Source organism: Antechinus flavipes, chromosome 4, assembly GCF_016432865.1.
Source record: "Antechinus flavipes isolate AdamAnt ecotype Samford, QLD, Australia chromosome 4, AdamAnt_v2, whole genome shotgun sequence".
NCBI lineage: Eukaryota > Metazoa > Chordata > Mammalia > Dasyuromorphia > Dasyuridae > Antechinus > Antechinus flavipes.
The window spans coordinates 37,727,298-37,741,024 of record NC_067401.1 but is presented as its reverse complement, the minus strand read 5'-3'; the positions used below and the strand labels follow the sequence as shown (position 1 = coordinate 37,741,024).

At 37.9% G+C, this 13,727-nt stretch overlaps 2 protein-coding genes across 2 annotated transcripts in view; both read left to right on the top strand.

Moving 5' to 3' along the window:
• The window catches only part of LOC127559025 (late cornified envelope protein 5A-like), a 120,928-nt gene that overhangs the window by 9,243 nt on the left and 97,958 nt on the right, over nucleotides 1-13,727 (top strand). The gene's annotated exons all lie outside the window — the stretch shown is intronic.
• Nucleotides 209-1,567, top strand: LOC127559031 (late cornified envelope protein 2D-like). The gene has a single exon (XM_051992478.1). It carries the CDS (start codon nucleotides 929-931, stop codon nucleotides 1,325-1,327), a length of 399 nt encoding a protein of 132 aa, XP_051848438.1. The 5' UTR covers nucleotides 209-928; the 3' UTR covers nucleotides 1,328-1,567.

Sequence of the window (13,727 nt, the reverse complement as noted above, 5' to 3'; positions counted from 1 at the left end):
CAGTGTATGTAAGTGTAGAGAATGTCAGGAATTATCTGACACATTCCAAGAATTGGGAAAGACACACTTCCTTCTAGAGAGCTGAGACTCTTGCCCACAGATCATCCTAGGCTGTCCTATAAAAGGTGTCCCTGCCTCTAGATCCTCATCCACTCTGGTTCTTCAGCAGAGAGTTCCTGTTTGTGTCTGGGATCAAGGTGAGTGTCTGCATAGGATCCACAGAGAGGATTGGAGCAGGGTGCTCAGGGAGAAGGAAGAAAAAGAGCAAAGGGAGAGAGGAATTAGAGGAGACGCAATATTTGGGATGAAGGAAGATGGATAAAAGGGCTGAATAGGAGGGAAGAGTTAAAGTGAATGAGAAATATAAGAGCTGATGAAGAAGAGATGCTTGTACTTTAGATTTTATCTAGAGAACCAGTTTGGATGCCCTTAGCAAATGACCAGACTAGAATCTGTGTGAGAGTGGTGGGAAGGAGGAGCAATAGTCTGAGTTTCTGGAAACTTGAATGAACTGGAATTCAAAAGGTTTCATCAAGATGTTGAGGGAATTCATTCTCTCCCTTTCATGAGACATTAACAATACTATTTAACTTTTAAGATTCTTTATAATTTTCCTAGTTTTACAATTCCCAGAAAGTATATTAGTATATGTATCTGCATAATTACAAAGAGAGAGGGAAAGAGAAGGAAAAAGAGACAGACAGAAACAGGGAGAGACAAAGAAAAAAACTTGATAATCTCTTGAACTAATGGAAATTGAAATTCTTTCAGCTCAAATTCTAAACTAAATGCATTTTAATACAGAAATGATTTTTAAGCTTTTTTTGGGGGGGATGTCTTCTATATGAGATTCTCCATCAAATGGGTGATTAATTCCAGTGAAGAAAAACATTTTATTGTCTTTCAGGTTTACTGAACTCCCACCAAGATGTCCTGCCAGCAAAGCCAGCAGCAGTGCCAGGCCCCTAAGTGTCCCTCTAAGTGTCCTCCCAAGTGTCAGACACCAAAGTGCCCACCCAAGTGTCCACCCAAGTGTCCTCCCAAGTGCCCTCCCCAGGCTCCATGCCCTCCTCCAGTGTCTTCCTGCTGTGGCTCTAGCTCTGGAGGATGCTGCAGCTCTGGGGGATGCTGTGGGTCCAGCTCTGGGGGATGCTGCAGCTCTGGCTCTGGGGGTGGCTGCTGCCTCTTTTCCCATCACAGGAGATCCCACAGACGTAGACACCAGAGGTCTGACTGCTGTGACAGTGGCAGTGGGCGCAGCCAGCAGTCTGGAGGCTGCTGTGGAAGCTCTGGAGGTTGCTGTGGGAGCTCTGGAGGCTGCTGTTAATCTGGTACCCTGACCCAAGAAGAACTGAAGACTCAACTAATTGCTTCCATTCCCGTTTCTCCTCCCTTAGCCTTCTATCCATGGTTTTGAACTGTTCAGATATTCTTAGGTGATGGAGACACTTAAAATCTATCACTTCACTTTATCTCAACTCCCCACTTCCACCTCCATTCCAATGCAGACCATTCTTTTTTTCCTCATTTATCCTAAGCAACAATAAAGTTTATTTTTATGGACAAAGGTGCCTCTTATTCTCTATTATTTTCCATTATAACTTCTTTCAAGAGTGCCTTCTTGTTAATGAGGCCACAGACTTCTTTGATTAATGTTTTCAGGGAGTGCCCAAGCAGTGATTGTTGGTGGTAGCACTGGGTGGCTGGGTAAGGTTTACTTCAGTCAGACACAAGAGAACTAAAAAGTATCAATATAAAAATTATTTAATTATGACAACCAGCCTTCCCTGAAAGAACAAACATTCTAAGACACAAGTGCTTCTGGCTTTGAGTTCTTGGGGAAAGGTCAAGATTCAAGCCTCAGAGAAAAGGAGGGAATCAGGTGGGGAAAGCACCTTCTACTTGAAGCCGAAAGTCTCAGTCTGGGAGAAGGATTCAAAAGAGCTAGCTCTTAATGTTAGATCATTCATGGTTAGAATGTCTAAAATATCCACGATCTATCCCTTATTTTCTTTTGCCTCTCTATATTTTTCCTGGCTGGTTATTTGTTAAAGAGCACCGGCATATCTAATACTATCTCCCATTCTCAGTTTTCAGAAAAGCTCTCTGACACTAAATTGTCCCTTTTTCATTAGGTACAGTCTCAACATCTCAGAAAAGTTATAATGTTTCCAAAGTCTGTCCTAGTCCTTCTAGGACCCCTCTTCCACTTAATGAATGGGTTCCCCCAATTCCAGAGCCAGAATCAAATCCAGGTCCTGTGTTCTGACTCCACCACCCTTCTACATTTAGGGGTATTATCATGTGTTTTCTGGACCTCTGCTGGCCTTCTTCTTCTCCCTCAATTTTCCTAATCCCAGGGCTCCAAGCTCAAAGTTATATTTCAGTTACAGAAACTGTGCTGAAGGTTAATGCATTAATAACTGTGTTTGGCAACAAAGAAATGAGAAAATGAACCTTCTTCTCTTCTTTGCTGATATGAAAGGCTGTGGAATGGGGCACATATGGTCTGACTCGGGTGGCCTGTTGGCTGAATTTGTGAAACTTCTAATTTATCTTTTTTTATTCTTTGTTTTAAAAGACAGCTCATTAGTTAAGGTATAGGGAATGAATTCATTTGGATATCATAAAATGTCAAACAAAATAGATCAAAGTCTAAATCAATTATTTATTATTAGGTAACCCATGAAGAGTTTAGGGATCCTCATCCCAATTTTCACCTTGATAAGTCCTACAGAGCAAGGTTACATTTCCCTTATTGTGGTCTAGGGGGATCTCTAAGGAATTCTGGGTATCTTTTTCTAATGCTGGCCATTTGAGTCCTCATTTCAGTGTGTTCTTTTTAATATTAATTTCTGGTAACTATATCTCCCATTTTTCATTGATACTTTTTAATGATTGCTACCATAGCACTATTTAATAAATTAATACTTTTACTAAAGGATTCAATGAGAAAATGCCTAGGACCAACTAGGTTACTCAGTATATAGAGTATCCAGACCAGAATCAAGAAGACTCATCATCACAAGTGTACATCTGGTCTCAGACATTTCTGGCTGTGTGACCTTGGAAAAGTCAATAACACTGTTTGCTTCAATTTCCTCATCTGCAAAATGAGTTTTAGAAGGAAATAGCAAACAGTATGTTTGGCAAGAAATCCCTAAACCTGGGGTCCAGAAGAGTCATACAAGACTGAAATAAGTAAATAAGAACCAACAAGGATGGAAGTATAAACATTCTCAAGTTCTGACATCTGGGGTCATACTCATCCCTGTAACACTTGGGACCCTGAATAGAAAGGACTCATCCATAAAGTAGTTGCTGATAAAGTAGTGACCTTCACCAGATTCATTTCTTGGTATATCACAATTGAGGAATGAATTGCTGTCCCTTCTTTATGGCTTTCTTGAATACCTTGACAAGCTGAGTTAAGCAGAATTTTGCTTTTCACTGGGCATGACTGCCTACAAAATCTGTCATTTGTTATGTCTCCTAGAACTTTGGTGGCTTGCTCGCCTGATCTTTTAAATCTCATGAAGTCACAACCTAATATGATATTCCTTCATCTTGGATCTGGGCTAAAAAACAAATGTAAAGAAAAAGGTAAGAATAGATACCCATACCATTTATGCTTCCCACCATTCTCCTTTTTATAAATATAACATCATTTTTAAAAAAGCATAGATACCCATGTTTAAAAGTCACACATTGGTGTCCCAGATAAAGAAGATTCTTTCCCCACTCACAGACTTGCAAAATTCCTTCCCCTCACATTTAAATATGGAGTTGACAGGAAAGAAGGATGAGTCATCTGAGTATCTCCTTTGTAAGCATTGTCAGGACGTAGTATAATAAATACTCAAACAACTCCTTTCCCTAAGTGGTGAAGCCATCTGAAAAGATGATCTGTGACCTGGGCAAATCATTTAATATATATCTATCTGCTTGTGTTTCTTCGATGATTAAAATGAGGATAATGATGGCACAACTTTCAGAGTTGTAAGGATTCAATGACATTATATTAGTAAAATGATTAGCACAATGCCCATATATAATAGGTGGTTAATAAATAAATAATGAAACCTTCTGTGCATGTTTATAAGTATTGGATTTTCAATGGCTAATCCCAGTCCATTGTCATAATTATAATGTAATGATCATATATTTGATTTTTATAAATTGAACTAATAATTCATAATGATTGATGTTTTGATTTTCCTCATGCATTTTAACTTATTATTAACAATCAATCAATAAGCATTTATTAAACATCTACTCTCTACCAGGAATTGTGTGAAAGGTCTATAATAATAGTAGTAGTAGGTAACATTTAAACGGTCTTTAAGATTTGCAAATTATTTTATATACTTGATCTCATTTTATCCTCACACTAACCCTTTAGGCTAGATGCTGTTATAAATTCAATTTATAGAAGAGGAAGCTGAGAATGAGAGAACCCAAGTCACTTTCCATGGTGAAATAACTAGTAAGTATCTGAGGCAGTATTGAACTCAAATGTTATAAATCCAAATCCAGAGTATTCACTGCCACTTAGTTGCCTCCTGGAAGGACAACCAACCTACCATCACTCAAATTTCCATGAAGGCTTAGCTTTTTAAAACTCATTTCCTTGCTAAAATTTATAAGATATGTAGAACAAATATTTACATTCCCATTTGAAAGATTGGGAAATTGAAATCCGGAGAGATAAGATGACTTATCCAGGTAGATAACAGAAACTGTGTCAGGATCTATATTTAATCCACATATCTGGAATCCAAAATCAGCACAAATGCAGCAGCCCAAAATTAAGCGTTCATCAAAAAATATTCATTCCATTCTAAAAGGAGGAATGGTAAGCAGAGACTCAACCCCAGAATACATGTCAATATGCTAGAATAGGGATTCTTTTTGTCTATGAATTGCCAGGATGGTCACTGTGACTCCTTTAAACTCTAACATTTTGTTATCCCATGATGCTGTAAAGCCAGTACAAAATGAAGGAAATATTTCAATGAAAAATGGAGGTATTTTAGTTATATCCCTCAAATCCTGGCCATTGAGGCAGCTTCCTAGTCCTTTGTTCCATGTTCACAGCATCAATACTACAAAGGGCTGATTTCATAGTGATGGTGTTGGAAATTATCAGAGAGGTCACCTACTCCTACAGTCTTGGGCAAAGTCCATTCTCTCCACAAGACACCACTAAGATTGCTTTACTAGAATTACACATTAACTCCTTAACTTTTTGGTTTGTTTGGATTTTTTTTTAGTATTTAATTTGGATTTTATAATGGATAAATAATAATCAACGTTCTTTTTCTTTCTTTTTTTCTTTAATGTAAGAGATATGAATGGGAAAGATAATAGTTTGATATGTTTTTGTTTAATTTAAAAATTGGAATTGAATCTATTAAAAACAAGAACCAAATACAGTTTTCTCAGGGAAATGGTGCCACAAACAGAAGAACATGTCCATCAGTAGAGGAATGACAGGTTCTAGAGAAAATGAACAAGGCAAGAATAAATAAATAAAAGCCAAAAGAAGGGGGATGAGGAAGTTTGATAGATGGAGAGGAGAGTGAGACCAGGAAACAAAAAATAAAGGAATTTAAAAATTCCAACTCCTAAACCAGAAAGCTCCCCGATTAGAAGGGAAGAGGTAAGAACTATGTAGTCCTATCTACAATGGAGCACAAATCATTCAGCATGTATGCTGGAAGGCAATTCTGGGATTAAGACTATAGGATTTTCTCTCTTGTATCTCCTTTAACTCCACAATCTGGGGAAAATTGGTTTGGTTGGCCAGACTATCCCTCTTCTGAATGGGGAATGTAAGGGGAAGGCGCCCTTCTCAACCCCAGAAGCCTGTACAGAAAAGAAGAGCTAGCCAGGGTGCATGACTCTTCCCATCCTGATCTCACATCATCATCTTCCTACATTTCTATTGTGAGATAAGGTTAAAAGCACTCTACCTCCATGATCTCAGATGATCCTCTGTGAGGTAAGAACCATTTCACAGATGAGGACACTGAGTCTGAAAAAAGTCAATGGCTTTCCTGAGTCCAAGTTCAGCACTCTATCCACTATGCCTCCTAGACTACATTTAATGGGTTCAACCCCACTGATGCCAGTTGAGGGGCAAAAATGTTAATTAAAGTGAACAAATCTTCATAGCTATCCAGACAATAGAATCAAAAGCTTTCTACTTCTTCCTCATGTGATTTTCTCAAACTTTACTATTTTTGAAAAGTGTTTCTATTGGCAGAGCCCAATATCTCCTCCTCAGGCCCTTCCATTTTGGGCCTCCTAGCCTCTATGAAAACTCTTTTTTTTTTCATATCCTCAATATGTAACTTCTTTCTTACTCCTGACATCACAAGGAACCTGAAGAAACACCTGACTTATTCTCTTTCCTCCAAATCAACATAGTGCACTAATTAACTACAAATGGAACTGCTGAATCTCCTCCCAGCTGTAATCTCTCATGGAGTAGGAAAAGTAAAGGGATTTTAAAAACTTCCCTTCCTTTCCAAGTCATGGACTTAGTATTGAGTTTCTAAAATTGTAGTTGACTAAATGGGGTGGGGACTGGGTGACAAACAGGATTGGATCCTTTCCTGTTTCCATCTTTGCCATTGCCACCTTCTTCATCATAGATGTTACCTCTAGTTTTTTACAAAACCCATGACATACTTTATCTCATCTGATCATCATAAACTTTACCATCATCAACTTCATCAGTATCATCATCATTACTGAAGCCAACAGGAATACAGGATCTTTATATAGAGATATCCTCAGGAGTAACTCAATTCAAATAATAAAACCAAAGGATGATTGATTTATAATCAGAAGGGAGTTCAGTCATCTTATACAATCTTCTCATTGTTTACAAGAGAATATATTGAGATTCTGAGCATGAAAGTGATTTAAACAGGGAATTATTCACAGGGAATTATTGTGATTATTCACAATAAAGAGCAGAGCCAGGACTAATCCAGATCCCCAACCCAGGTTTTTGTGTTAGTATAATGAAACATTAAGTGTAAATACACATATACACATACACAAACACCATACACCTCTTTAAAATAGGTCCTGATTTTGGTGAGCAAGAAAATCCCTTTTTCAAAGAATCTGACTGTCATTCATATGAATTCCTTCATATGAGAATGGAGACAATTTTGTAATTTTAAAAAACCCTCTTTTATTATGTTTAGTGTGTGTAAGTAGCAAATGTAGATGGTTTGGACTATTTTCCTTTAAATCTATGCCCTCCCCTCCTCTTATTTGACCCTCAGTTCAGTTCTGGGAGGTAGATGATATGATTTTCCCCATTGTACTGCTGAGGAAACTAAATTTGAACTATTTTTGAAACCAATCCTCTGGATATTATCACTTCAGTCTGTGTCCATGGGGCTTCCAGATCAGTTCTTTTATTCAAAAATGCTGTTTGGCACTCATCTACATACCACATGGATAAAAATATCAATGAATAGTTTTGAGACAGAATGTGCAAGTGGAACATGTTAGTATATTCCAAGAGTAAATCAGTGTCTCATCTCCTGGGCTTCTTTTAGGTGGAGGGATATTTTTCAGAGCATGTAGAGCAAAGAGAATAGAAATTATCTGTCTTATTTACTTTTTACTGGAAATGTGACCCTTTATGTGGCTTTGTCTCAGAGACAGATAGATAGAGAGACAAAAAACTTAGAGAGATAGAGAGAATTAACAAATGATTGACCTGGAGGATGATTTCATGCTGTGACAAGAGAAAGCCCTACCTTATCCTATGATGTTCCAAAGTCTTGATAAGATCACAGTTGTATAATAACCTAAAAAGCATTAAGAAATATTTATGAAATAGGAGGCAACATGTTGTAATGGGGAAAGATGATCACAGTGCTTACATCACATTGATTTAGGGCATAAAGATGATAATGATGAGGACAAAAATAGAAAATACATTATTCTAAGAGTAAAAAATCTTTCTCATATTGCTCCCACCAGATAATGCCTCATCCATGTAGATAATCCTGGTGATCCCAGATAGAAATAATCTCTCACTCCTTTGTCAATCTACAATATGGAGTCAGTATATCTCTTACAGTATTTACCTTTTTTTATGCTGAACTACAATCATTTGTTAATTTGGCATACCTTGATTAAGATACAGATTCTGGATTGAAATACTGCTCTAACAGTTTCTTAGCTGTGTGACCTTAGAGAACTATTCTAAACTTTTTCAAACTTAGTTTCCTCAGCAGTACAATGGGGGAAATCATATCACCTACCTCCCAGAACTGAACTGAGGGTCAAATAAGATAGTAAATGTAAAGGGCTTACCAAACCTCAATGGGTAAGATAAATTTAAGTTAATATCAATATTACTAAAGTTGAGGACAGGAACTTTATCATATTCACCTTTTACTCTTAGAGGCTCTTAGGAGAAAATTTTGCTCACAACTAATTGCTGACTAAGTGAATGGATGGAAGAATAAATGAATGAATGATTATATAAATGAATGAATGGATGCATGGATGAATTGCCACTTACTCCCAAGCTTTGTGTTGTCCACTTAAAAGAAGATTGTGGGAATTTAGGGAAGACTATTTCTTAGACTTGGGAGGGGAGCATGTTGAGGGTACTCTTAAAAAGTGATTGTGTGTAAAAGTGGACTTAAAAGATGAATATCCCATAGAAATAAGTTTAGATGAAGTTAAGGGTAAGGTAAAATGATCCCAGGAAACAAGGAATTATAGGTATAAAGATGAAAGATCTCAAAGGTCATATATTTCAATGTTCTCCTTTTAAAGATGAGGGGTCCAAAGCCTGGCAGTTGAAATAATTTGCCCTATCACATAGATATTAAGTGGCTAAGTAAAGATTTGAAATTTGGTCATGGTAACTCCAAGTGAAGTTGATGAATTTTCCACTGCCTTATACATCTCATACAGAATATGGCATGAGGTCACATGGAAATGTCTAAAAATGAACAGATCCTCAGTGACCAAAGGTGCCAGAGCTTTTACCCAATGACTAAACTTCAAGGCTCTGTCCTTATCTGCTATTTAATCTGAGAGATCCTAATCTTTACAATGAATGTGCCCAACTGCAACCATCTAGATTCCCCTTTGTCCCAACAACTGCCTCAGATATGCCTTAGCATGTCCCAATGAAAAGGAAGTTGACTTCAATTGGGAGAACATAATTTAAGCCAAGGCTAATTCATTTACCATTTCTGTCACTTTACATGAAACATCTGACTTTTAAAACCTCAATATCTTTATGTATAAAATGAGTCAATTACATGAGATGCCTCCCAATATCACTCAACAACTCGATGATCCATGTACTAGCACATGTCAGTGTCTGTGAGTTTAGAGAATGTCAGGAATTGTCTGACACATGTCAAGAATTGGGAAAGACACACTTCCTTCTAGAGAGTTGAGACTTATGCCCACAGATCATCCTAGGCTGCCCTATAAAAGGTGTCCTTGCCTCTAGATCCTCATCCACTCTGGTTCTTCAGCAGAGAATTCCTGTCCGTGTCGGGGATCAAGGTGAGTATCTACACCGAATCCACAGAGAGGATTGGAGCAGGGTGTTCAAGGAGAAGGAAGAAAAAGAGCAAAGGGAGAGAGGAATTAGAGGAGAGGAAATCTGGGGATGGAGGAAGATGGATAGAATGGCTGAAGAGGAGAAAAGAGTTAAAGTGAATGAGAAATATAAGAGCTGATGAAGAAGAGATGCTTGTACTTTAGATTTTGTCTAGAGAACTAGGTTGGATGCCCTCAGAAAACAACCAGAAAAGAGTCTAGAATCTGTGTGAGGGTGGTAGGAAGGAAGAGTAATGATTTAAGTTTCTGGAAACTTGAATGAACTGGAATTCAAAAGGTTTCATCAAGATGTTGAGGGAATTCATTCCCTCCCTTTCATGAGACATTAACAATACTATTTAACTTTTAAGATTCTATATAATTTTCCTGATTTTGAAATTTTCAGAAAGTATATAAGTATGCCTGTCTGCAGGCACAGAGAGGCAAAGAGAAAGAGATAAACAGGGAGAGACAGAGGAGAGAAACTGTTGATAATCTCTTGAACTGATGAAAAATGAATGTTCCCTCAACCCAAATTTTAATCTAAATGCATTTTAAGACAGAAATGATTTTGTAAAGTTTTTTTTTGGATGTTGAAGTCTTCTAGGCAAAATTCACTATCAAATTGGTGATCAATTCCAGTGGAGAAAGCTTTTATGGATCAATTCCATCTGAAAAAAAAAAAACATTTTATTGTCTTTCAGGTTTACTGAACTCCCACCAAGATGTCCTGCCAGCAAAGCCAGCAGCAGTGCCAGGCACCTAAGTGTCCCCCTAAATGTCCACCCAAGTGTCAGACACCAAAGTGCCCACCCAAGTGTCCTCCTAAGTGTCCCCCCAAGTGCCCTCCCCAGGCTCCGTGCCCTCCTCCAGTGTCTTCCTGCTGTGGCTCTAGCTCTGGAGGATGCTGCAGCTCTGGGGGATGCTGTGGGTCTAGCTCTGGGGGATGTTGCAGCTCTGGCTCTGGGGGTGGCTGCTGCCTCTTTTCCCATCACAGGAGATCCCACAGACGTAGACACCAGAGGTCTGACTGCTGTGACAGTGGCAGTGGGCGCAGCCAGCAGTCTGGAGGCTGCTGTGGAAGCTCTGGAGGTTGCTGTGGGAGCTCTGGAGGCTGCTGTGGGAGCTCTGGGGACTGCTGTTAATTTGTTCTGACCCAAGAAGAGCTGAAGAGTCAATTGGTTGCTTCCACTGCCTTTTCTCCTCATTTCTTAGCTTCCTGCTTCTCTCCATAGTTTTGGACTGTTCACATATATATTTAGGTGATAGAGACAAAGTCTATCATTTCATTTTATCTCAATTCCCCACCCCCATCTCCACCCCAATGCAAACCATCCTTCTCTTCCTCATTTATCCTAAGCAACAATAAAGTTTATTTTTCTGGTCGCAACTGCCTCTTACAATCTATTATTTCCCATTATAACTTCTTTCAGTGATGCCTTCTTGTTAACTTCTTTGATTAATATTTTCAGGGACCATCCATGTAGTAATAGTTAGTGTTAGGATTGGGAGGCTGGGTTAGGTTCACTTCAGTCAGACACAAGTGACCATAGAGTGTCAATGTAATAAGTATTTAATTATGACAACTAGTCTTACCTGAAAGGACTGTGCTAAGGCACAGGTGCTTCTGGTTCTGAGTTCTTGGGGAAAGGCCAAGGTGAAAAAGAAAGCAGTTAATTTGTAGGAGAAGCATCTTCTTAAAGCAGAAAGTCTCATGGGACAGAGTCCTGAAGAAGGATTCAGAGGATCCAGCACTTAATATTAAATCATTCAAGGTTAGAATGTCTAAAATATCCATGATCTACCCCTCCTTAGCTTTTCCTCTCTGTACTTTTCCTGGCTGGCTATTTGATCCAGAGCACAGGCATATTCAGTATTATCTCCCATTCTCAGTTTTCAGAAAAGCTCTCTGTCTGACACTGAATTGTCCCTCTTTCATTGGTTACCATCTCAAAATCTCAGAAAAGTTATAGTGATTCCAAAGTCTGACCTGGTCCTTCTAGGTCCCCTCTTCCACTTAATGGAGTTCCTCTAATTCCAGACTCCAGGACCAAACCCAAGTCCTGTGTTCTGACTCCACAAATTGACTTCCTTTAGGGGTAGTAATGTGTTTTGTGGACCTCTAATGGCCTTTTCCTTCTCCCTCAATTCTTATCCCAGGATCCTAGCTCAAAGCTACATTTCAGTTGCAGAAACTGTGTTGGAGGGTTATTAATTAATGAATGGAATTTGGCAACAAAGAAATGAGAAAATACACTTCTTCTCTTTGTAAATTTGGAGGACTTTGGCTGTGGAATAGGACATATATTATCAGACTGAGTTGGCCTGTCGGCTGAATTTGTGAAGTTTCTTCTAATTTGTCTTTTTTATTCTTTGTTTTAAGGGATAGTTCATTAAATAGGGCATAGGGAATGAATTCATTTGGATATTATAAAATGTCAAACAAAATATACCAAAATTTAAATTCATTCTTTATTATTAGGTAGCCCATACTGAAGAGCCTAGAATCCTCATCCCAATTTTCACCTTGACAAGTCAAGTCCAGTAGAGCAAAGTTACATCTCCCCTCTTGTGTTCTAGAGGAACCTCTAAGGGATTCTATTTCAGTGTGTGCTTTTCAAAATTAATTTCTAGTTAACTGTTATCTCCCATTTTTCATTGATACTTTTTAATGATTGTTATCACAGTATTATTTAATAAATTAACATCAATTAACTTTTACTAAAAGATTTAATGAGAAAATACAGCAGCTAGATGGAGTTAGAAGGAGCTAGGTTACACAATACATAGTGTGCCAGAACTGGAGTCAGGAAGACTCATTTTTATGAGCTTACATCTGGCCTCAGATACTTCTGGCTTAGACGAGTCAATAACACTATTTGCCTCAATTTCCTCATCTACAAAATAAGTTTTAGAAGGAAATAGCAAACCACTCATATCTTTGCCAAGAAATCCCCAAACCTGGTGTTCAGAAGAGTCATACAAGACTGAAATGAATAAACAAGAACCAGCAAGAAGAGAAGTATAAATATTTTCCCCAATCCTGACATCTGGAGCCCTACTCTTCCCTGTAAAACTTGGGATGCTGAATAGAGTGGATTCAATCTTAAAGTAGTTGCTACAAAGTATTCACCTTCACCAAATTCGCTTCGTGGAGTAGCACAATTGATGAATGAATTGCTTATGGCTTTTTTGGATACCCCAACAAGCTGAATTAAGCAGGACTGGGCTTGACTGCCTACCAAAATCTGCGATTCATTATGTCTCCTAGAACTTGGTGGCTTGCTCTCCTAATCTTTTGAAACTCATAAGATTATAGCCAAGTATGATATTCCTTCATCTTGGATCTGGGCTAAAAAACAATTGTAAAGAAAAGAGATAAGAATAGATATGCATGTTTAAAAGTCACATATTGGTATCCCAGATAAAGTAGCCTCTTCCCTCACTCATAGACTTTCAATATCCCTTCTCTTTACAATTAAATCTAGGTTGGCAGGAAAGAAGGATGAATTATCTGGTTATCTCCTTTGTAAACTTTGTCAGTTTATAGTATAATATTTGCTCAAAAAGCTCCTTTTTTTCCAAGTGGAAAAACCAACTGAAAAGATGACCCAGGCAAGTCACTTAACTTATATCTGCTTGTGTTTCTTCAGTGATAAAATGGGGATAATAATGGCATCTACCTCCCAGAACTGTTGTGAGTGTCAAATATTATCACATCTGTAAGGTGCTCAGCACAGTTCCTGGTATATAGTAGATAGTTAATAAATGCTTATTTTTTAAAGTCTTCTGTGCATACTTATTAGAACTGGACTTTCAATGTCCAATCCAAATACATTGTAACAATTATAATTTAATATTCATATGTACTTGATTATCATAAGATAAACTAATATTTCATAATGATTGATGATTTTTTTATTTTCCTTATGTATTTGAATTTTATGAGTAAGAACCAATCAGTAGGCCTTTATCGAGCATCTCCTCTGTACCAGGCACTGTAATAAGTATCTTAAATAATTGTAGTAGTAGTAACTAGAATTTAAACAAACTTTATGATTTGAAAATTACTTTATATATGTCATTTTATTTGATCCTCATATCAACCCTATGTGGTAGGTGAT

What these genes read in the sequence shown, in the direction of transcription:
- LOC127559031 (XM_051992478.1), top strand. Translation starts at nt 929, where the DNA reads ATGTCCTGCCAGCAAAGCCAGCAGCAGTGCCAGGCCCCTAAGTGTCCC.